This window comes from Xenopus laevis, chromosome 1S (genome assembly GCF_017654675.1).
Source record: "Xenopus laevis strain J_2021 chromosome 1S, Xenopus_laevis_v10.1, whole genome shotgun sequence".
Taxonomy (NCBI): Eukaryota; Metazoa; Chordata; class Amphibia; order Anura; family Pipidae; genus Xenopus; species Xenopus laevis.
The window spans coordinates 141,126,981-141,152,481 of NC_054372.1; the positions used below are offsets into that span (position 1 = coordinate 141,126,981).

General features: G+C 40.5%; 2 protein-coding genes across 2 annotated transcripts; one reads left to right on the top strand and one right to left on the bottom strand.

Moving 5' to 3' along the window:
- Positions 1–1,745: 1,745 nt before the first annotated feature.
- Positions 1,746–15,079, top strand: limk2.S (LIM domain kinase 2 S homeolog; the record flags this gene model as incomplete). The annotated part of the gene is made up of 16 exons (XM_018241919.2): positions 1,746–1,839; positions 5,884–5,947; positions 6,044–6,134; positions 6,865–6,974; positions 7,055–7,219; positions 8,190–8,280; positions 8,407–8,570; positions 9,073–9,247; positions 9,326–9,412; positions 10,008–10,136; positions 11,187–11,243; positions 11,320–11,385; positions 12,408–12,582; positions 12,729–12,784; positions 12,931–13,088; positions 13,371–15,079. Coding segments are annotated over 16 exons (1,848 nt in total), but the record flags the coding sequence as incomplete, so codon positions are not given.
- A 3,437-nt stretch (positions 15,080–18,516) lies between these two features.
- LOC121399485 (phosphoinositide-3-kinase-interacting protein 1-like) lies at positions 18,517–23,578 on the bottom strand. The gene is made up of 4 exons (XM_041580280.1): positions 23,363–23,578; positions 21,058–21,237; positions 19,533–19,611; positions 18,517–19,397 (listed from the first exon to the last, which is right to left on the bottom strand). Exons 1-4 carry the CDS (start codon positions 23,430–23,432, stop codon positions 19,193–19,195), a joined length of 534 nt encoding a protein of 177 aa, XP_041436214.1. The 5' UTR covers positions 23,433–23,578; the 3' UTR covers positions 18,517–19,192.
- Between the last annotated feature and the right edge of the window lie 1,923 nt (positions 23,579–25,501).

The window sequence follows — 25,501 nt, forward strand, 5'->3', positions numbered from 1 at the left end:
GTAAAACACATTCAAAACTTTTTTTTCCTGCATCACTACATTGTTTGGGGAAAGATTAATCATATATCTGAATATGAAGGTTATGTAAAATGTCCCCTTTAATCTTAGTACAATCTAGCCAGTTAATATGTAATATATCCTACACAAGAAACTTTTATTTGGATGTTTAAATTCAGTCATATTCCAGTTATATACTTCTATACCATGGCACATATACTGTTTATTTAAAGGGGTAGTTCACCTTTAAATGAACTTGTAGTATATTATAGAATGACTAATTCTAAGCAACTTTTGACATGGTCTTCATTATTTATAATCTTTGAATTATTTGCCTTCTTCTCCTGATGCTTTCCAGCTTTCAAATGGGGGTCAAAAACCACAAAAAATGAAAACCAATTGCAAATTGTCTCAGAATATCACCCGTACATAATACTATGGGACAAATTTACTAAAGGGCGAAGTGACTAATGCGTGCAGAAATTCGCTAGCGTGACGTCATTTTGGTACATCGCTGATTTACTAACTTCGTAACTGGCGTAACTTCGCTAGCGAAGGAGATAGACTCTAGCGGTACTTCGCTCCCTAATGCCTGGCGAATTTGCGCTCGGGCGAATGGACGTAACTACGCAAATTCACTAATATGTGGATTTTACTGAACGTTCTCTCTTGCGCCAGACTTGCCTTCGCCACCTCAGACCAGGCGAAGTGCAATAGAGTAGATAGGACTTCCTCAAAAAATAGTTGAACATTTTTTCATTTAATTTAAGTCCCAAAAAACTTTTACTTTTTCAGGGTGATAGGCTGAAAAAGAGCATGATTTTTTGGGGGGGTAACTGGCTTCCCCCCTACATTTCCTAACATATGGCACATAAACTATACAGTGGACTCATGTGTAGGGCAATATAAAAACTCTATTTTATTAAGTTTTCCCGGGATTGTGTAGTGTAATGTATTTGCTGCAACATATACGTCCATTCAACTTTAACTTCCTGCCGAATGCAAATTAGGCAACGCTAGCGCAACTTCGCTTCACTTGGCGCAATTACGCTAGCGCAACTTCCCCGGCATCCTGGACGCAACTTCGGATTTTAGTGAATTAGCAATGTCCTGGCAAATCTACGCCTGGCGAAGTGTGGCAGAGTGAGTGAAGCCGTCGCTGATGAATTTTCGGAGGTTAGTGAATTTAAAGTTGCACAACCCCTTTGAGTGCCACTACACTTTACATTGGGATATTTATATGTCTTCACTTCTTGATCATTGTACAGTTTGGCTGTTATTCACATGTAGGTACGTATTGGGTATAGGTGGCTATAAAGCGCAATACCCAGGTTTATTCTCGTCCAACATGTCTAATAAAACTCTTTTGTCATTAATAGCACGTGTTACCTGATGCAGCAGGGCCAATGGCCGCTATAAATCAGACTAATGGAACTGCGTGACGTGTGGGTGGCTTCTGCTTATTCTTGGGCCCTCAGAGTTACCACACAACAGCATTATGTGTAAACAGCCTCCAATAACCCCCTAATATTAAGGACACACACCTTACACAGACCAGCAAGTATGTAAACAGGTTCGCAGCCACAAGGGAAGACTGAATAAAATCCTGCCCCAAAAAAAAATCCTAAAGATAGTCAGCGTAAACAACTACTAAGTGGAGCACTGTAGTAGCGTACGGCTCCAGCCAATCCCCGCGTGACCACCATTTGACGAAGGCGCCGAAGGTCACGTGACGGAGACGTTCGTGACGTCACCCACGGCGTCTTATCTACTGGGAACTAGCAGCTACCTTGGGCTCTAGGCTGGAGCTGCATGAAGACAACAGAGCTAACGGAGCATCCGGTAGGTAAATGATTGTGTGACCCGATGCACGATCGGACCTATGAGAGCACGATTCCAAATGTACCGAGGGAGGGGACAGCGCTACTGCAAACTTTTTTTTACGAGTTGTTGTACCTCAGATGTCCCCACTCGTTCCTCCGTGTGGAAGTTGCAGAATGTGATATAGATCTGCATTATACTGTTAGCAACTGTGCTAATGACTTTTTAGGGTTCTGCCTTGTACTGCCTGGTAGCATCACACCCCTAGCAACAAATGGAACGTACCATCTAAAATGGCCCTGTGTTATCAGGAAAGAAAACTTAGGTGTGTGTTTGTGTGTGAATGGAAACTGACACATGAAATACAGTCTGATGTAATTCTGTCTGAAATATGAAGAGAAATCTATATACAAAGTCTTTTTGCATAGCAGGGAACCATTTCCTTCTCTGAACACAATTTATTTCCTTATCTGGAACTTGTATTTGGTGGGGGAGGGCACCCTCTGTTTTCCCCAAACGTTAATCGTCATATGAGTTCTGTGTGTTCATTTTCCTTTATTATTAACTTGAGTGGTCTTGTGAGTTTCAGTATCCGTATTATTTGTACAGCTATGGCGTCTCTTATCCAGAATGCTTCCTGGAAATTCCAGCAGTTCTGTCAGTCTGCTACAAGCATTGCTGTATTTCTGAGCTTTCTGGATAATGGGTTTCCAGATAATAGATCCCACACCCTATTATTTTTACCTTTCATAATGGTTTCAAGTATATATGAATTAGTTAGACATAGTGTAGTTTCAATGAAATGCCTATGTGGTTATTTGGAAATTTGCAAATAACTATCGTATGGCAAGACTATCACCCCCTTCCCCTCTCTACTGCCTTCTTAAGCTGCCCATAGACGCAAAGATCCTATCGTATGAATCGTGGATTCGTACGATTTTCGGACCGTGTGTGGAGAGTCCCGACATTTTTCGTCCAGCGGAGATCGGTCATTTGGTCGATCGGACAGGTTTGATTTTGTCCCAACAACAAAATTTCCTGGGCCCCCTGGGCTGCGCCCACCGCAAGCCCCGCCTACGGGTCCGCCCCCCACCACACAGTAAAAAAAACAAAAAAATATTGGTGGCTAGGGTTCCCACATGTTAATAAAAAATAAAAAGATGTTGGTGGTCAGGGCCCCCCATAAAAAAACATTTGTGGCCAGGGACCCCCCATTAAAAAATATTGGTGGCTAGGACCCCACATGAGAAAAAAAAATTGATGGCCAAAATTGGTGGCCAGGGCCCCTTAAACGTCCATGCCTTCCCGAAGTCAGCAGCTCTCAGAAAGATGGGGGGCCCAGATAATCAAGTAAGTGTGGCGTGGCCGGACCCCCTTACCCTCGGGCCCCCTACAACTCTCCCCCCTGTCCCCCCCTGATGGCTGCCCTGCCCACCGGAGCCCATTGCGCTCTCATCGTAATCTGATCATTCAGCCATAGGGCCGAACGTTCAGATTACCCCCGATATAGCCATGCCCGTAAATGGCATATCGGGGAAAGATCGGCTCATTTGGCAATGTCGCCAAACGAGCGGATCTTTTCGTCTATAGCCACCTTTACTCTTTTTCAATCAATAAAAAAGCAAATTAAAAAAAAAATGCAGATGAGGTATTTCATGGGCTGTGGAAGGGCTTCCAGTATGGATTCAGGAAGAGTGAGAGACCTGGGGTATTTTTGTCAAAGAGTGAAGTTAGAGATCAGTCCGCTAGCGTGAAGGGTGAATGTTGCCCCTTTGATAAATACACCTTTAAAAATCCTATAGAAATGAATGGAGAGAGACGATATTTCACGCTAGTGGACTGTGGTGATCTCTAACTTCACTCTTTGATAAATATACCCCCTAATGTTTCAGCAGCATGCACGTTCATTCACAATGATGTGTTTTCCTTAGGCTTCACACTAAAACTTAATGGTGCTGCATAGTGAAATAAATAATTGTAAAATATATTATTTATAAAGTGATTGGCATGGGCTGTTTACACACCCTAAGCAGTTATCTGAACTGCACAAGCTAGCTGCTCCTCAGCCTAAGCATAATGGAGCCCTGAGTGATATCTTCTCTATGGTTTTTATATTTGTTTTCTCCCTTGTGTTTCATTCATTTTCAGAGTCAACATTGAATATCATTTGTGGGTACTACTAGGCCATTTTTTTTTACTTGATATTACTGGTACCTTAAAATTGGGAGAGTTTTCAAATATGCCTAATCTTAGGTAAACGATTGAGCATAACGCTGCAATGTGTAACCTTTGTGTTTGTAAGTGTCTAGGTTTGACTGTTCGCATGTATAGCATGACCTCCCTCTCTAATCTTTGAGAGCAGGGTCTCTGCACTGATGGGTATGCAACTCTGTCACAGGACACCTCTCGCTCCTCATCTTACATGACCTGACTAACCTCATATCCGAGCAGCGGTGTCTATGTATGACAAGCACTCAATGGAGTCCAGTTCACTTTAATAATCCATCCAAAATTGTATATGTAATCTCTTAGTGGCTGTCTTGGCACATATTCAGAAGTAACACAGTCTAATGTCCAATGAAATCCACCTGAGTGTAGTTAACCCAGGAGTGCTCATACTTTACTAATGTGAGGTCTACTTTTAATGATGTTGTCCCATTATGATCTACTTTCATAAAAGCTTTATCATTCTGTTCCATGGAAAATATTACTTAAATATTGATTTATGAGAAAATGTATATTGCTATATTTAACAAACAACTACTTCTTATGTAACCTTCACATAATAAATATCTGAATGAAAAGCGTAAAATTGGAGGGTGATTTTGACAAGCTGTTTGTTGGCAGTGTCTTGAGAGAACGGACAGATTCGGAAAGATTAGTCGCCCGGCGACAAATCTCCTCTTCTTCGGGGCGACTAATCTCCCTGAACTGCCTTGGCACTCCGAGTGCTTCGTTTTCCAGAGTTGCCCGAAGTTTCCTCGTGAGGCAACTTCGGAAAACGAAACGTTCCGAGATTAGTCGCCCCGAGGAAGAGGAGATTTGTCGCTAGGTGACTAATCTCCTCGAATCTGACCGTGTGTCTCTGCCCTAAAGGTCTACTGGTAGATCACAATCTACCTTTTGGGCACCCCTGAGTTAATCTAAACAGCCATGTAATCCCTGCAGCACCATGGTCTTGCAACATAGGTATCCTCTTTCATTCCGCCCTCTCCTTCAGCTTTTTTTCTCTTTGCCTCTCTCTCTCTTTTTTTTTCCATACAGAACTCCTGCTGACTGCACAAATCTTATTTGTTCACAAAATATATTCGTGCTAAATATAAAACTTTAAAAATGAGTTGTTGGTTTTTTTTAATTACCACCCCATGTTTCTTCTTTAGAACAATGTAGGTTTCTATACATATATATTGCATAAAACAGCTCATGTCTAAAACCCTGCTTCATGTAAATAAACCATTTCCATAATAATATACATTTTTAGTTGTATGTATCATTGGGTAATCCTAAATAGAAAATTTCCATATTAAAAAATAAGGGCCACAAACCATACATGTTAGTTCACATGGGCCAGTTAACAGACACAGTTCTGTCTTTTGCTTCCACACTTCTTTCTGTCACAGTTGGTGGTGGTTCAAGGCAAGAGATGTAAAAGGGCAATATTTACTTAGATATTTATATACTAGTTTGGTAAGATTCTTTAATATGCCACTTAATTTGATATAATCTGTTGCTTAAGTATTCATTTCTAGGGTATAGTTTCATTTAATAAACATGGTTACCAACTCTCTAAACTATTACAAGTCGATACATTATTTCAAGTATTGCACCCAAAAGCGCCAACATTTACAGTCTTCTCTAAAACCAGTGATTTGGCAGCACCAGGAAGTTGGGCAAGAACCAGTATATGCCTTTAGTGCAAGACATTGCACAAATTATTAATATTTCTTCAATTAAACTAATAGGCACATTTTTGTTTGTGTTAAAAAAAGGAGGTATATGTTGACCAGTTTTTTGTTTAAATTTGTTCCTTGTATATTTTGTATTGTCCTTAAATGTTCTTTTTAGATGGAACATTTGTTCGTAAGAGAACTTTCACTCAGGATATCCAGATGAGGGCAAGTGACTCAAGGTATGTTTAGAGATTTACTATAATACACTTTTCCCTCAATTGAAAGTTGTATTGACAAGTACATTGCTGATGTGTTTTTTTTCCCCTGTGTCTTAGGGATGGTCTCTCACCAAAGGTGCTGTCTCCTGCAGATACCTGGACAGAACAATGCCTCAGCTGCAGCCTGCGTCTAACAGGACCTGCTATGGTAGCAATCGTTTCTCAATCACATTTTGCTAATTTGGACCTTATCTGCCATTTCTAACCTAGTACCTAGCAGGGCAGGTTTTCACAACTCTTTTATTGTTGCACACGAAGGAGACTGGTCCCAAGTAACAAGGACATTTTATAAAACAACACATGATGTAGACATCGATATTCTGAAACCATATGCAATTTACATAGTTACATATTACATAGTTAAGTTGGGTTGAAAAAAGGCCAAAGTACATCAAGTTCAACCCGTCCAAATCATACCCAGCGCACATACATACAAACACTCACACTGACCCCTCCATACACTTACATAAACTATATATACCAATATCTTTACTAGATTTTGATTATGATTGTCCAAGAAATCATCCAAGCCCATTTTAAAGGGCAAGTCAACCCCAAATTAAAAATGTGCCTAATAAAAGAAAACCTAATTCTAAGCAACTTAATATACATTTATTAAAAATATTTCAAAATACTGACAACATGCCTATATTCTATTCAGGCATTTGTAATATACAGCATTCAAAACAAGTATAAACCATGAATGTTATTGTAAAGTACCATTTTTTTTTAACTAAAACTCAAATTGAATTCCTCATGATTGACTTCAGGATTTGGTGAATATGTAATTTTGTGGTCTTCTGATTTTATAACATTCTAAGGTCCTATATCCTAATGTTTGTTGCCTCGCGCTTTAGTGGAGTTTCTGCTTTTCATAGGTTGTGTCTCATTACAAGTTCCATCCTGAATGCTTCTCATGTTCTGGCTGCAAAGCAATGATTGGAGAGGGTGAATCCTTTAGCCTTGTGCAGGGGACAGCATTGTACTGGTGAGAGCTATTCATTAATGCATGTTTAGAAACATTATGGAATCCTTTACTCTTTCATATAACTTGTTTTGTAATTGCAGTGGTCCATGTCAAAAGCTGCTACTTTTACAGCCAAAGTTTGAGGGTCTTTGCAGTGAGTCGGCAAAGGAGCAGGATCCTCACATGTTAACTCTTCTGCGTTTCCCACCTCAAGCTGGAGGCAACAGGGGGTTCTCTGTGTCTGCAGAGAACATGCAGGTCACACAGTGAGTACATATCTTCCAATCTTTCCATTATCACATTGTGGTTTTGGACCTCTTTACTACTACTACTACTACTACTACTAAATACAAAGCACATGATTGTATGTTGGGATGCACAGCATATCATTGTACATGTGATCTAGTATTCATGTGTCCCAAATAAGCTTCCACAAACAATTTGTATTCCATTAGGGTAAGGTCACACCTGGAGATTCTGGTAGATTTAATCTCCCGGAATGGCTTCCCCGTCTTCCGCCTGCTATAATGAAAAAAAACGCCTGCCGCGAGTGCCTGGCATGGCACTCGTGGCTCTTCGTTTTACAAAGTCACATGCCGCAGGCATTTTCTCATTGTAGCAGGCGGATGACATGGGGAAGCAGTCCAGGGAGATTAGTTGCCCCAACGAAGAGGCAACAACGTACTCTGATAACCAGTGATAACTTCTCCATTGTGTTTGCCTCTTATGAAGACCAGTGGTTCTGGGCACCTTTTAAAGGGGTTGTTCAACTTTGAGTTATGTAATGTTCCATTTTTGTTTTTTTTTTAAGTTATTTAACCTTTTTAGCCTTTTAGCAGCTCTCAGGTTTGCAATTTCAGCAATCTGGTTGCTAGGTCCAAATTGCCATAGTAACCATGTATTGATTTGAATAAGAGACTGGAATATGAATAGGAGAGTTCCTGAATACAACAATGAGTAACAATAAGAAGTAATAGCCTTACAGAGCATTTGTTTTTAGATGGGGGTCAGTGGCCTCTTTTAAAAAGCTGGAAAGAGTCAGAAGAAGAAGGCATATAATTAAAAAAAAACTAAAAAAAACAACTAATGAAGGCAAATTGAAAAGTTGCTTAAAATTGGCAATTCTGTAAATGTTACCTTGAAGGTGAACCACCCCTTTAAAGTCTGCATTCAGCCCAGAGATTTCCAGTTGTTGGATGCTGTATTCCAGACTAAATTTGTTTAATTTCCTGTAAGGGTCAGCGCAGAAAATCGGAACTTGCTATACCAGGGAGACCGCATTCTGGAGATTAATGGATCCCCTGTTGGAACACTAAGCTCAAATGAGGTTAGAATAAAATTCTTCTTCTGTAAATGGGCAGAAATAGTAAACATCTGAAAAATACCCTTTGGTTATTTTACAGGACCGGTGAGCTGCTGTCAACTTACAGCTTCTTCCCTTTAACCATTCTAGGCTGACGATTTGCTTTGCTCAACAAACCAGACCCTACAGCTTCTAGTAGAGCACAATCCCCCATCTAACTTACCAGTGGATAATGCTCCCCCGAAATCTCCCTCTTTTCGCTCAACAGAGGGAAAGGGTAGCACCGAGGGCACCATGAAACGCAGCTCCATCCGGTCAGACTCTGCCTGCCTTTCAGTGCTTCAGTTTCTACTCTACAAGTTCTCCCTAATGTTACCCTTGTAGCCTACTGTTTTCAGAACTGTATATAACTTTTCTTCTATTCTGGTGGTCCCTCTTTCCTGTATTCACTAGTATGCAACAAAACATGCAGCCCACTTTTAGTTCTACATGTGCTACTTGATTCTTTCTATTGCTGTTTGTACTTACACCTATTTGAGATGAACTAACACAAGTGCTAATTTCTCAGCGTGGTTATCCATAGCAAACCATCAACAATTTTCATCAGTCTAGTACACTGAAAACCACAGCAGAGATTGTATTGTATATCTGTAGCTGTTTGGTTCACTTAATTTTTCTCCATGATAACTGTATATATCATTCACTTTATGACTTTCCAGGGTGTCCCCTATCCTTTTTTCACTTTCATACATGTACCCAGTCTGCAATAATATCCACTTAATGTCATTCCTTTATCTCATTATGTGGTGCCTACAGGCGTAGTAATAGCAACACCCGTTCCCCAGGAACCTGCTGTCCCAAAGATCCTCGATCTGTGTCACGGTCGGAGTCTCTGAGATGTGGAGTTGGTGGAGTTCAGCAGATTTTTCGTCCATGTGAGCTATTGCATGGAGAGGAACTGGGGAAGGGTTTCTTTGGACGGGCCATTAAGGTATGCACTAATCATTTTACTAGAAGACCGTATACATTCTTTTACATTAGTTGATTAAACTTTTCTTTGTGCTTATAGGTGACACACAGAGCAACTGGGAGGGTAATGGTCATGAAGGAATTAATACAATTTGATGAACAGACACAGAAAAGTTTCCTAACAGAAGTAAGTAAACACTGAATACACGAAATACAAGACATGTACAGCATCTTGTATTCAATCAAGTCTAAATTTCTTATTTACTGAATAACCCATCCCACATCATTTTGTTCTTGGTGATATTTTATTAGAAAACTCTGAAACTTTGAATTCTGTTTTTAACTTGGCATAGTGGTAGCAATGTGTCCTGAAAGCCATATGTAAGGCACCCCTCTGTGATTATAATCGCTTACCTTAGACCCCATAACAACGCTCATGTTCACTGAAAATTGCACCAGTCCATCCAGGGTAGTTCTGTAGGAGCACCACATCATTATATTCCCACTCGTTTCTTCTCTGTGGCCTCAGGTCAGGTGGGGATGTGGCACTTCTACAGTAGTAACCTGTGCCAGTGCTGTTTTCAGATCAAGAGCACTGTTCTGAAACACTTACCGGGTCACAGGTAAGTGATTATAATGAGTGGGGGTGCCTAACATTGTGGCACCCCCCTCCCCTCAGTGACCATACCTTTCATTCTCCTTTAACCCATATGAAAAACTGCTGAAGCATTTCCAAAGGTTTAAAAAAAATATGAATAAACTGGTTATTTGCTGTCTTTCAGGTAAAGGTCATGCGTTCTCTGGATCACCCCAATGTGTTGCGATTTATTGGGGTTCTCTACAAAGATAGTAGATTGAACCTATTGACCGAGTTCATAGAGTGTGGAACTTTGAAGGATTACCTGCGAGCGGTAAGGAAATTGATGGATGGATGGAAATTGAGTTCATATTACAGTAATGGCCACATCAACAGAAACTAGCTTGTTAGAGTGCAGTTACATATTGCATTTGTATTGAAACATTATGGGGCATATTTATTTCTGTCTGGTGGAGTGTGATGAACTGTGATTTCACACTTTAATAAAAATGCCCCTCTAGTGGATAGAACAAGGAGCTGTACAGTAGGCCAGTGCAGGTCTGTGCTACTCCATCTGTCTTTTACACATGTAATATGACTCGTTGTGAGAAAGATGCCCATAAACTCCAATGGGTGAAAAATTTTGCAGCACTTCAAAAAATGTTATCGCCCATATACTTCAATCCATTTTTTCGGCTAAGCAAAAAGGGTCAGATTCACCAATCACTAGTGTTAAAACTTAATTTTAAGGGTCACATAACTGTATATTTATATGTATCATGGATGTCCAAACTATACTACATTAGCTTTTGTTTAGCTGTCACTCTCAGCAGTATTACGACTTTGGGGTTCCAGGGTGTGCCTCGTTTGTTAAAGGAGAACTAAACCCCCTTGCTAATAAAAAACCCCTACCCTCCATAGTTCCCCCCCCCCACTGCTCCCCCCTGCACAGGTGTTAACACCTGTAAATGCCTTTAAGGCTGTAATTACCCCTCGTTGTAGAGTCAGCACAATGGAGCTCACGGGGGCCATCTTCAGCACTTCGGTAAGTAAGCACGGTAACGGGCCACGCACAGTTGGAGCAGTCTTCTGCTTCGGGATAACTTACCGAAGCACTAGAAGATAGCGCCTGTGTGCTCCGCTGCGCTGATTCTGCAACGAGGGGTAATTACAAGCTTAGGGGCATTTACAGGTGTTAAAAACACCTGTGCGGGGGGGGAGCAGGGAGGGTAGGGGTTTTTATTAGAAAGGGGGTTTAGTTCTCCTTTAAAGGCCCATAGGTGAGGGCATCCTATGTATGTATGTATGTATGTAAAGGGTGTATGAAGGCACAAGGCACTAAGTATGTCATACATTCTTTGGTAACCTCTGCTTTCTCTTACAGGATTACTGTCCCTGGCAACAGAAAGTCTCATTTGCTAAGGATATTGCATGTGGAATGGTATTGCCATGTCATTTGATTTAACCTTCCTTAATAATAAGTAAACAATAAAGTAACAGTGATCTCTTCCTTCTAGGCTTATCTACATTCTATGAGCATCATCCACAGAGATCTGAACTCTCACAACTGCCTCATTAAACTGGTAAAGAATTATCGTCTGGTGTCCCTTTACCTATTGCACAAAAATATTGTACGCCTCTATCCACTTATTAACTAAAAGGGGTTTTTAATATTATGGCTCCCCTGTGATGTTTATAGTAGCTCTCCATGATCCTATTTAATTTATGGAGTATATAAACTGCCCAGTTGACTTTAGTACAGGTATGGGATCCCTTATCCAAACCCCAATATTCAGAAAGATTTGATTTACTGGAAAATCAATTCCCATAGAGTCCATTTTAAGTAAACAATTCTACGCTTTTTATTATTATAATTATCTTTTTCTATATATTAATAAAACAGTCGTTTGTACCTGATCCTATCTAAGCTGCATGAATCCATATTGGTGACAAACCCTGTTTAATGTTAAAATGATTTTTATCTTAAAGGAGAAGGAAAGCTACGGAAGCAGTTTATTGCCAATAGATTAGCTAAAATAGTATAAGCTAGAACACTATATTTATTCTGCAGAATGCTTTACCATACCTAAGGAAACAGCTCTAGAAGCTCTCTCTGTTTCTTTAGGATAGCAGCTGCCATATTAGCTTGTTTTGACATCACCAGCCAGAGTCTCTCCCTGCTCACTCATAGCTCTGGGCTCAGATTACAGCAGGGAGGGGAGAGGGGTAGAGGAGCAAACTGAGCATGCTGAAACTCTAGCCCTGGAGGTTTATGCTGAAAACAGGAATACTGAAGGGGTTTGAGGGTTTACTGGTGTATTTATAGAGACCTTTCTTATAAAGCTTAGCCTTTCCTTCTCCTTTAAGGTATGGAGATAAAAAAAAAAACAAAAACCTTACGTGATAAACCCCAGGTCCCAAGCATTCTGAATAATAGATTTAATGCCTGTAGTACTATATTTCTCATGCCATTTTAGATTTTGAATTACACGCTCTATATAGCCCCTACATAACTTTTTGTTTGCGTATGTTTTTACTGTGCTGTTTGTGTTCTATTACTATTTAAGTATTTACCACTTTTAATCCTACCAATGTACCACCGTAGGATGGGACAGCAGTAGTTGCAGACTTTGGGCTGTCCCGACTGATTGTTGAGGAGAAGCTGCTGTCTCCACCAGAGCGCCCCCCCACCAAAAAAAGGACACTAGGCAAAAACAACCGCAAGAAACGTTACACAGTGGTTGGAAACCCCTACTGGATGGCACCAGAGATGTTAAATGGTAAGAAGACTGTTATGAATTGAAGGAATGCCATCTTTCAGTATTTCTTTGCAAAATTGCTGAAAGGCATTAGGGGAGTGATAGAGTGTTGGCAAAGGGCTTAAGTTCTGGTTATTTCTTCCTGACCATATGTCCTTCACACCCAGGAAAGGATTATGATGAAACGGTGGACATATTTTCATTTGGAATTGTTCTGTGTGAGGTAAGCTATTTTTATGTTTATTTATTTTTTTTTTATCTCCAGAGACCTACAATCAATTCTAGATTATGGTTGTGCTATTTATTCTATACAAATGCTTGTTATTTTGAACACCCAAAACTGCATATGTGAGCGTGCATCTTTCACAGATCATAGGACAGGTATATGCTGATCCAGACTGCCTTCCACGTACCTTAGACTTTGGGCTGAATGTTCGGCTTTTCTGGGAAAAGTTTGTCCCCAAGGATTGTCCTCCAGGATTCTTCCCTCTGGCTACAGCCTGCTGCCACCTAGAACCTGACAGGAGGTGACACTACTTTAATAAATAAATACTTGCTTGATGTCTTTTTAACATGTTTCTTATTTATGAACACTGGCAAATCTGTACCTGGGCAGTAACCCATAATAATCATTTGGTGGTTAGCTTTTTATAGCCTGCTGTAGGTAGAACAATAAAACATTCAGTTGGTTACCATAGGTTTCTGTCCAGTCCCAAGTTTGCCCAGTGTTTATAAATAAGCCCCCATGTCTCATGCTGCTTGTTTTCCTATGCACTTACAGGCTTCTTGGTTTTTACTTTCTTTCCTAGACCTGATTTCCCACACCTACACGATGCACTTACTGCTCTTTCTCTATTTGTGGGAGAGCTGGGGATTCCTCTGCCCTCTGAGCTAGAGTACATGGAGCATAGTGTGCAGCTGCAATATGGCCTAACTCGAGAATGCTCTAAACTTGAAGAGGGGGCCAGTGAGTGACGTGGACTTATTAAAAACAGGATGTGATGTACGGAAGTCTCACAGCCTGCTTTGCTGCTGCAGGGAATTCATCTCTTCACCTCCTGCTTTCATGTACAGGCAATGGGTCAACAAATAATGTATTTCTTTTTGTTCTCAGCCAAGCACTGTACACTAAAGTAGTCACACGATTCTAATGAAAGGTCAAAGACCTTAGACAAACTAAGACAAGACCCCCATAATCATGAATAATAGTGGGGCAGAATAAGGTAAACCTCAGAGTTTCTTTTTTAACTGCAACCAAGAGTTTGTTACTTGAAAAGTTAAGTAGCAAACTATATGTCTCCTATTCCATCTTATTTGATGCTCATTTTAAGAAAAAAACTTTTTTGTTGATTCAACGATCACTAACATCCTGTTTCAGTCAAGAAAGTTCCTACTTCCCAATATTATGTACATCCCATATCATGCAGACTCCCAGCCGTTTCCTCTTGGGGGGCAGAGTTCATTTTCTACCTCCTATTTTACTGCAGAAGAACAGACCTTTTCTCTGTGGAGGTCATGTGCATTTAACCTGTGAATTTTTGGTTTTATAGCTTCGATTTTGAGGCCATTCAGCCTGTGAATATTCATTAATAATCGTGACCACTATTTAGCATTACTGTTACAGATAAAATTGCTGCACATTTTTTATTTTTTTTGTTAAAACTGGAATTTTTATCAGGAGATTTTTGGTGACATTACTGTACTTTTTTTATATGACAATGTGTGTTTATAGTGGGCTTTTTGTCACACTTTTATAAAATATTGATGTAACTTTGCCTTTAAGGACAATGACGGCGCTATTAGCTACTAGTAGCAGGTACTTGTCACAGCTACAAAAAAATACTTATTGTCTTATTGACAATATGTGTGTTTTAGCAGAGGCAATTCTCAGTATTGTCTATGGCAGGGTATTTTCTTGGCATTTTGTAGAAACAAGTAGCTGCTATTAGCAGCTCTGTGTGGCATCGCCCTAAAAGCTTAGCAAAGGGAAATACACCCTGGCATATAGCCAGGTAACCAGCAGAATTTAAACATTTCCCTTGTTTTACCTTTTCATTTTTAGGTAAAAAATTTTTTAGCGATGGCATATAAATTCTCAACAACCCTATCCTCTTGCATTGACATGTGGAGTAATGTACTGGTTGGAAAACATTAAGGGTGAAGACACACAGAGTAGTGATGTGTGGGTTGGGTTTTCACAGACATGCACCCACCTTCCCTCCACCAGCACCTGACTTTCCCCTTCCTTTTATAGCCCCGCCCCACTGATGATGTCACAAAAGCGTCGGGGCAACAGGTGCACATCTATAAAGCCAGAAGTGTAAGGTTGCGGGTGGCGAAAGTCTTCCGAAGAGCTCAACCCGAACCCACCCGACCCGTGGGTATCGGGACGGATCGCATATTACTAAAACAGAGCTACTAGTAGCAGGCGTGTGTGATAGATGTACTCAGACTTGCCTCTACTAAAACACACACAGGGGGTTATTTATTAAAATCCAAATGCCAAAAGCTCGAAAAATCCGAATTCTTAGTGGGTTTTTTTTCCAGAGAATTTATTAAACCCTATGGGTGTTAAAAGTACAAATAAAAAAGTACTCCAAATCAAACCTGCAGAGTTCATGTAGAAGTCGATGGGAGAAGTCCTGAAGATATCCTGATCTGCACTAGGTTTTGTGCAATAATCATGGTTTTCTGGCTGAAAAAATTGTATGATTCAATTTTGGCAAAAATTTTTCAAGTTTTTTCCCGCACAGGAAATTTTGTTAAAAATGTATTGATAAATAAGGGGAAAAAACACCTACAGATTTGGTCGGAGTAGTTTTTCAGAAAATATTGATAAATAACCCCCATAGTGCCTTAGCTAAGCCATTTATCACTATTGTCTATTTTGTAGCTGCTACTAGTAGCTGTGTGTATCTTCCCCCTAAGGGCCTGGCGACAAACCGCCTCTTCTTCGGGCGACTAATTTCCCTGAACTACCTTCCCACCGACTAGACTCACTGGCACCAGCAGGATGGCACTCTGAGTGCTTCATTTTTTAAAGTCGCCTGAAGTTTCCTCATGAGGCGACTTTGGAAAACGAAGCACTCAGAGTGCCATCCCACCATCGATTTAGATTCTAGCCAGCAGGAAAGCAGTTTGGGCGAGATTAGTCGCGTGAAGAAGAGGCGATTTGTCACCAGGCGACTAATCTCCCCAAAACTCCAAGTGTGTCTCTGCCCTAAGACTTGTTTCCTCCCTTTGCTAAATATATATTGGGGTTTATTTGTTCTTTAAAGCTAAGCAAAGAAATATTTTATATAGAACAGTAGCTAACTAATCTGTCCAGGCTTGTTTATGCTGGCAACTTCTCAGCCAGTGTAATGTTTCATAAAACCAGAGTGGTTGCGTTTGCCTGTGTGAACATGCTTTTGGATGTGTCCCTTCTAGTGAAATGTGCTGACTAAGGTAGAAAATGTTCATAGACCTTATTTTATGGATAAGATATTCATAAGGCCATACAACCGTAAGCATTTGCATGTAAAAATAATTCTCTAAATGAGACAATTCTCATACACAGTACTATAAATTTTTTTGCAAGTTAGGTATTTTTAGTTCCAACCCAGTGAGTGAACTGAGGGAGTACACAATGAACGTTGTTCAGCTCAATTATTGTTCTAAGCTACCAAAAGATAATTGGATTAGATAACTCAACTGATATATCCCCATATGTGAGAGGCCATGAGCTTGCTTGGTTCTTGCTAAAGCATGTTTGAGCGTTATTTAATTACAGTACAGCCTCCCAGACACAAAGGCACTTTGGGCAGGGCTGGGAGAAATAAAGCAGCAGGAAAAGAAATATACATGCAGCTCATGGGGCAATCCTGCATTTTGTAACATCTAGTGCACAGGAGAAAAGACTCAAATGTTATCACCTGAAAGCACAGGTTAGTGCTCGGAAACGCAGCAGACATCAATTTTATGTAATAATAACCAGTAACATTTTCAGGCAAAGTGATAGGGAGTGTTAGCCATAGATCAAAACCACAAAATATAGACTAGGCAATACCTTTTGTTGACTAAATTAGTAGATTATAAAATGCAAGCTTTCAGGACTTCCTTGGTCCCTGTGGTGGGTACATAACTATACCTGAAGCAGGGACCGAAGAAGTCCAAAAAATCTGGAAGTGATTGGGGGTTGATTAAAAGCATTTTGTCCCCTGTCTACATAGCTGCAAATAACTATAAATCAGCCAGTATGCCCTAGCCCTTAAAGCAGTGATCCCCAACCAGTAGCTCATAAGCAACATGTTGCTCTCCAACCCTCACAGTTGGAGGGCACAGTTGCTTCAAAGCAGGTGTTTATTTTTGAAATCCAGGCTTGGAGGCAAGTTTTGGTTGTATAAAAACCAGTTGCACTGCCAAACAGAGTCTCAATGTAGGTTGACAATCCACATAGGGGCTACCAAATGGCCAATCACAGCACTTATCGGCACCCCAAAAACATTTTTTTTATGTTAGTGTTGCTCCCTAACTCCTTTTACTTCTGAATGTTACTCACGGGTTCTAAAGGTTGGGGATCCCTGCCTTAAAGGAACAGTAAGACCAAAAAATGAAAGTGTTTTAAAGTAATGAAAATATCATGTAGTGTTGCCCTGCACTGGTAAAACTGATGTGTTTGCTTCAGAAACTACTATAGTTCATATAAACAAGCTGCTGTGGAGCAATGGTGGAAATTTAAAAAAGGCTATATACAGGATAAATAATGGATAACAGATAACATTATGTTCTACAGAACTTATCTGCTATATGCTGTGTAACTTGAGCCTTTTCTCCTTTGAATAGCTGCCCCTATGGCTACACAGCAGCTTATTTATATAAACAATAGTAATGTTTCTGAAGCAAACACAGCAGTTTTACTAGTGCAGGGCAACACTGCATTATATATTTATTACTTTAAAACAATTACATTTTTTGATGTTACTGGTCCTTTAAAAAGGAATGAAATGTTTAAGCTTTTGATTTATATGCAACAGACCCCCTTTATTCTCACTGTCTCAGATCCATAGAACTGGAATTTTAAATGGTTTATAAAATGGTAAATAATGTAAAGAGCTTTCATGCCTAAGGGTTATTGCCCCTCCATCTGGATGCTCTGCTTTTTGCACATAAAGTCTTTCTGGGAAAAGAAAGAACATGTTACAGACTAAGGATGTTACATGGTTTTACATTTTTTTTGGTATATTTAGGGGCAGACATGGGAGAAATTCTGAACTTTGTCTATCTAAGCACAGGAACATATACATTTCCATCTGAATATCAGAGATTGATCACACTTTTAGTCTTGTGCTTTTTAATAGAGCCTTTCTAGGGGGGGAATATATAGCAATATTCATAGAATGTAATATTACTTTTAAGGGTATTGGTTAAAATAACCTTTTTAAAAGGAATTTTTTCTATGCCTCAAAGTGAGAAATACCTGCAAAATCTGTGGTTCGCAGCCTGGAAAAAGCACCACTGATCAAAGGACTCTGAGGCAGGGTCACTTTATTTTGCTTTGTTTTTCGACCAGCATCATAACATCTTCGAAGTTCTACTACTGAGCCAAAAAGCAAAACTGGAGCCACAGTTTGAGTTTCATCTCAAATGTCTGCACCTTTGTTTGCTCTCACTTTAAAAGGATTGGACATGGTGTTACACAGGGCTTGATAAAGGGCCAGGTGGGCCCGAAACGTTGCCTAATTGTATGATGTGGGCTAAATTAATTTTTGGTGCACTTTTGCAACTTAAACACAGTGTGCTGCTGGTTCCTTTTTACATATTGTTATGACCCCAAAACAGGAGTGGGTCCTCCAGTCCAGCACCTGACACTACAAGAAGTGTGTATCAGTGAGGTGAGCGCTCCACGTTAACAGGTGCACCTTTGTTACAGGCTCTAGGGAACTGCTTACCTTGTTTTACAAATGAGTAACAAGCAACGGTAAAGATGTTTTATTTATAGAAACAAAAAGCTCATGTAAAAAAAAAATAAACAATTTTTCATAAAGTTTGTACATTCAATTTTGTCCAGTCTTATCTTCAGCAGCACAAAAAAAAAAAGTCTGAGCGTGGGAAAGGGACTTCCAAGCTTACACCGAGACTTTGTCATCAGAACTGGACCCATAACAGATTTGGCATGCTTCAAGGCATTTCACCTGCTAGATGCTGCACACATGCATTTGTAGTAGTTCATGGAATTTAGTTTTCCTAAGAATCTTGTGCTATATGCCAACATAGTTACAGCAGAAGAGCACCTCTCTAGGCATTTCCTGTTCCCAAATTCCATGACATCAAACACACATAGACCACGCCAACAGATCTTCTCCACTGTCTCCACATAATCTTCTATGCAAAGACCAAGGCTCCCATCTAAGAGCAACAAAGAAGGGCTGGCGTAAGCAGTCTTTAGCCATTGGCAGAAAGCTTGACGGCATATAGTTTAATAATGACAAAAACCAGGCACGAAAGTGTACACACAAAAAAAATATCTGAGAAAAGATGTCACTTCCCGACACTGTGCTCCTGCACAGCAATGTCACAGAACTGCAATGTGCGATGGTACCATCTTATGTCAAGCTTCTTATCGATCATCATCTGTTCAGATGTTACTTATTCATGCCCCAGGGGTCCCTGCACAGCCCATTAGAGGAGCCACACCATCCTGTGTTGTGTTTGGAGTATGATTGGACAGCACCTCTATATTATTCTCATCAACAATATCACATGTGGGATTCAAAAATGCGGAGAGTGGTAGATTTATGCGCTGCTGTCGTCGCTCCTCTATCTGTTCATCATGCTGCTGCTTTAGATCCCTGCCTCTAAAGAGGAGATTGGAGAATAATCAATGAATTATTTAAATACAAGAAAAACAAATGCTGGATCATCACTGGGCATACAGTAGGGCAAAAGGAATAATGCTAGAATGTACAAAGCATGCTACGTTGTCCATTTACCTTTTATATATATATCCAACAATAAGGCCACTGCCAATTGCAATGATTATCACTACCATGAGGATCCCCAGAATGTAACCTGAAGAGAGAAAATATTAAGAGCATTTAAGAGACATTACCTATATTTTGACACGTTTTCTGCGAATAGTCTGAATCAGATATTCCCCAGATGTCAGCTCCAAAGTAGAAAATAGTTGGCTTAGCCTGAAGGCCCCTTCAAACCCTTCTACATAGACTTTTCAGTATGCGTGTAGTGAAATAAAGAATGCACCTAATTCAAGATTAAGCCAAATCCCTATATTACTTGTAGGATTCCGATTTCAAAAACAAACATCACCGGTGAGATTGCAGATAGCAACCAATCAGCAATTCAATCTGAACAGTATGCTACTAGTTATATAACATATAAGCAAAGATCTGATTGGTTGCTAGCACAGGTTTGTCTCCAATGTGAATAAATACGCCCCTTAAATTTACAGACAGCTGCATGTGACAATTTTATTCACAGATGATGCAGTGATTTATATCATTACATTAATGAGAACTGGGGTTCAGATTTTGGTTAGCTTTACATCAGAAATTATTAATTTGTATATCCTTCTTTGAAATGCACAGTGAACACATCAAAACCCTTGTATTGCCATTAATCGTTTATGTATTTTGTGAATTCTGTATGCATTACAGTCTGCCAAGTACCTAAAATGCAGTATGATGCTCAAAAAATGTTTTTGAATGGACTTTCAGTGAGATGTGAAATGATCCCTACAGCTGGGCAGAAATGGCCTTTAAAAACTGGTGACTTGGCTTCAAGAGCAAGTCAGCAGCTTACTGGCCCTTTGGGTCTGTCCGATCAATATATGGCTGGAAATCTTCCAGATATCTATTGAGCAACTTTTAAAAACCTGATGAGCAAAGATCACTGGTGTATTGATGTGGTCCTCATACAAAGTGATTATGTAGGCCGCTGTATAATCCGACCCCAGACCATGGGTGGCCAAATCAGACTGAGATCCGCTTATCTGGTAATGGCTCTCACTATGTATAAACAGCTTTATTTGCTATCCTGTTTACTCCCAAAACATCAACTGAGTGAGTTTATTTATTTGTTGACACATGGGGGAGCCTACATAACATATGGCACACATGTATACAGCTGTGTTCAGAATAATAGCAGTCCAACATTACTAACCTGATCAATCATTATTTTTGGTAGAAATTATATTTCTACATGACAAATTATTTACTAGTAGGTGTAGTAGAGTAATAGAATAAGTCAAATTTGATTTAAATTTTATGTTTTGATTTGGAATAGAATGTGCAGTGTTCCCAATGCATTTGCGTGTATGAAAATAAAAGCTATTAGGATTTTTAAACACACTGCTTCTGAACAAGACTGTACAATACACATTTTTAATCTAGCACCTGCAATCTATATACATACTGACAAACTCTGAAAATACATTTAATTCAAATGTATCCAATTCTGACTTATACTACTGTATGTATGCAGAGAACAGAATCTTACCTAGTGTTCCAAGATCCTTTTTCTCTTTGCGATTAACCTGCACCCGTTCACTAATACTAATTACAGGCTGTGCAACAACTGGCTGCTCCTGTGTCTGTACAGTTTCTTCAGGCTCTTTGTAAAGTGACATGGTTTCTGTCAGCTTAATTTGGTTCTGTGGTAATTCGGTCACATCAGGAGCTGTTGGATAAGGAAGCACAACATCAGTGAGAAAATTGTATTTATTTTATTTAACAGTGATGTAAAAAATGTGTTGTTTTCACTGGGTATCACCCCTCAAAATACTGTTTTTGGATGCCTGAAAACAATGTGAAAAGATATATAATGTTGTTTTAAAGAGAAAATGTATTCATTTACAGTGCTAACATTCGCTTCTAAAAACTCTCAGATCCTGTATGCAAAGAAGTAAAACTTGGAGAGGGTAAATGATTCTGATTGGTAATGTTTGCATCCAGTATTTGGTTTGGGATTTGGCCAGTATTATGCATTTTTTACTAGGATTCAGCCAAATCCAAGATCCTGGCCAATCTGAATCCTTAATGTCTTGTGACTTTTCTCACACAAACATGGAAGTTAAAAAAAAATGTGGATTCGGTATTTGGCCAAATCTTTCACAAAGGATTCGGCCAAACCAAAATATTGGATTTAGTGCATCCTTACTTAAGACAGAATAATTAGTTGCATGGCTAGAGCATAGTATAAAGGACTGATCTTCCATCCCATTAGTTACGCGCGGCTTGACCTGAAACCCAGGGGTCAGGCAGGTGGGTGTTGAAATCTGGGTGACCATTGTGGGTTAGAGTTGGGTGCAGGTCAGGCTGGGGAAGTACACTCCTCTTCTGTTCCCAAAGATTTCCTGTCATGGAACTTGAGGCATGTGCAGAAGTAGCGTACGGAGCAGAAAATTGCTAGAGCAAATCCTACCAATATTTTGCAGGTTAGGGTTGGTGTGGGTTAGGTTTTGCAGATAAGGGTTGGGGCGTGTTAAAGTTTTGCAGGTTAGGGATGGATTTATGTTAAGGTTTTGCAGGTTATGGTCAGGTTTGGGTTGAACTTTGCAGGTTAGGGATGGGTGAGGGTAAAGGTTAAATAGAGTTTTTCCTGCCCCATTAAGGAGATACACAAAAATTAAAGAATTTTTGCAGCTTATTAAAGCTTACTTTCTAAAAATGAATTACATTCACCAGTATTTAATGGTTTCAGCTGATTTCTAGCAATAAACATAGACCCATTGTGAGAACCACAGCAAAGCATCTTTTGACTTCACAGAATCAAATTGTCACTCTGTTAATGATAAGTTCTAACTACAGTCTGCCTGTAACATGGACTGCACAGAGTGGCCATGGAATTCGGGTGTTTGGTAAAAAGCTGTAATGAGGACACCCAGGTTACCATGAGCTTGTCATAACTTAACATACCAGTGGCCTTAAAAATAAAGATAGGAACTAAATCAGTGTGACAAATGTAAAACTGACAATAATAAATGCAATTCAGATGTTACTGCATGGCTGTCGAATTACTGGCTTGCTTTGCAGCAATGGACTTGAAAAGGGAATTTCTTCAATCCCCCGAGCGCACACACGAGCACAGCCCAGAGAATGAGAAAGTAACAAACTATAAGATGCCTGATGTTAAAAACTAGGCGTGGCCATTAAGTCACGTCACCCTGTTTACTGATTAGGAAGCGGAAACGCTCAATAATAAAAAGAGAGGCTCTGAGACAAGAAAGAGCCAATCACATCGCGAATAGCGTGAAAAACAAGTCCACACGTGATCTCAGCCTCGAATGATAAAGACGTGTTAGTGGCACAGCAGAAAGGATGTAGTTAAAGGTCTCTTATGTGCGTATGTTTCGTTTTTGTGAATAAAAGCAGATACAAATCACTGGAGGGATCCTGGTCTTTACAGCAAAAGGCCACCCAGTATCCAGCGTTACAGCTGAACAGCTCGGGGCCCGCAAGTGATCATTTGCAGGAAGGGTCGCCAGTTCCCTTCAAAACACAGGGCAAATATTACAAATGCGCTGCTGGGCTGCACCTGTATACACGATCATTATATACATATCATTATACATATCATTATACATGTCATTGGTGTAGTTTCAATGCAGGTCATTCAGAGTTGGCGCAACCCACTAGTTAGGAGGTTAAGTGACTGCCAGGAAGCCCTGATCCCAGCAATCTGGAAGTAAATGTTAGCGAGTGCAGCAGACAGGGCTGGAGCTGCTTCCTCTCACCCCTTCAATGCGCCTAGTTTACTCTGTGTGATGTACTGCGCCTGCAGGGCTCCCCCATTTAGTACCCACCGGGTGTCCCTGCCGTCACCTCCACACTGAGCAGCACAAGAAGCAGGTGCGGTAACACCCTCACAGCCATTGTCTCTTGCGCTCGATCCCTGGTAACTGCCTGTGGGCTCTCGCTCTTTCTTTGGTGGGTGCTGCTGCTGCGATTCCTTGACTGACTTTTCTTGGCTTGTTTTTCTCGTGCTTGTACCTCCCCTCATGTTTTGGGCTGAGCCCTAATAGGCCGACACATCGCCTGCTCTGCGGGGATTGAACAGAGAACAGCTGTGGGGGCGGGGCTGTCACGCGAGTGCCACAATTGTACCTCGTTATTAGCGCTGGCAGGGTGTCATTGTAGGGGACGATCTCGGGGCATCGATTCCATTGCTGACCCTGCTTCGGATTTTTACAGATGCGGTTGAATTGGAACCTTTTAGCCCCCTGATGACAACAGCAGATATTTATGTTCTGCCCCCCACTCCTATCTGTTCCTAAACTACAGCCCCTGCAGTCGACGAAAATGGCGTTACAATGGTTAATAAAGTGCTGTGTAACTGTACGATTCATGGACCCCCCTTCGCTTAATAAACGCCTCTTTTCCTCTGTTGATTTGTCTAGAAATTGCCGTGAAAGTGTTGAGGGCACCACAAGCGAATAATACAGGCAAATGTGCTCGTTTCTTATAAACCATAAACAACTCAGCAATCAGCAGCAATAGCCTTGAACGGGACACCATGTTGTGATAACGGATGCGGCGAGGGCACAAGACAAGCTGAGCTCTGAGCCGAAACAACAAAGTGTCTGAGGAAACCGGTTTGGGCAGGTTCGTTCTTAATATATGCGCGTGAGGCACTGGGGGACTGGATCAGCCAATAATTCCTTTACTACTGCCGTGTAACTGACAGTTCACGCCATTTATTCCTCTCACAAAACGTTCCGTATTGCTGGTAAATATCTAAACATGAGTGTACTGGGAGGAGAGGGTACAAACAACACTGCACTTCAGGCCAGGGTCATGCCATGCCACCTCTTTTTATTTCACCATCCTCACCAGTAAGGCAGTAAAATTTAGTGACAATGTTATTCATACGAGAAAAAACGTACAATAGAGGATAGCCACGAAAACGGCTTCATTTTCATATTTTGCCAAGTTTATTTCGTACCTAGATCTTGTTCAGAAGCTGGCATTTGTAGTTTACTCCTGGAATCAGGGGCGCCATTAGAAATCACAGGGCCCCGTACAACAACATTTTCGGGGCCCCCTGGGCCCTGCCCACACTAGCGCCAACGCCCCACTCCATCCCGCCCACTCCACCCAAGCCCCACTCCATCCCGCCCACTCCACACAACCCCACTCCATCCCGCCCCAAGACCACACAGACATCAGCTAAAAAAGTAACCTCCCCACACACGTTATAAAAAGCTATTGATGGTCAGGGCCCCCTTATAATTTTTAAAAAAAAAAAAAAAAATTGGTGGCAGGGGCCTATAGAATATTAAAATAATAACACTCTGTTTATGCTGAAGTGTAGAAAGCCAGTGAGGGTAAGGAGCAGAGACATAACATAAATGTTTTTTTTGCATTAAAACAGACCTTTGTAGCATTCAAGGGGTTAACATAGTAACATAGTAAGTAAGGTTGAAAAAAGACACATGTCCATCGAGTTCAACCTTTTTTTTTTTTTATTAACTACCTATCTGCCAGTTGATCCAGAGGAAGGCAAAAAACCCATCTGAAGCCTCTCCAATTTGCCTTAGAGGGGGAAAAATTCCTTCCTGACTCCAAAATGGCAATCGGACTAGTCCCTGGATCAACTTGGACTATGAGCTATTTCCCATAACCCTGTATTCCCTTACTTGCTAAAAAGCCATCCAACCCCTTCTTAAAGCTATCTAATGTATCAGCCTGTACAACTGATTCAGGGAGAGAATTCCACATCTTCACAGCTTTCACTGTAAAAAACCCCTTCCGAATATTTAGGCGGAACCTCTTTTCTTCTAATCGGAATGGGTGACCTTGCGTCAGCTGGAAAGACCTACTGGTAAATAAAGCATTAGAGAGATTATTATATGATCCCCTTATATATTTATCCATAGTTATCATATATAATCATATATACAGGTAGAAACAAAGAAATTCTACCTCTGTCTGACCATTCAGCA

Excerpts from the sequence above, each read along its gene's own strand:
- LOC121399485 (XM_041580280.1), bottom strand. The coding sequence starts at position 23,432 with ATGGCTGTGAGGGTGTTACCGCACCTGCTTCTTGTGCTGCTCAGTGTG. Across the intron at positions 21,238-23,362 it reads GGTGACGGCAGGGACACCCG|CTCCTGATGTGACCGAATTA; the intron begins GTGGGTACTAAA and ends CTTATCCAACAG. Across the intron at positions 19,612-21,057 it reads AAAGGATCTTGGAACACTAG|GTTACATTCTGGGGATCCTC; the intron begins GTAAGATTCTGT and ends TTCTCTCTTCAG.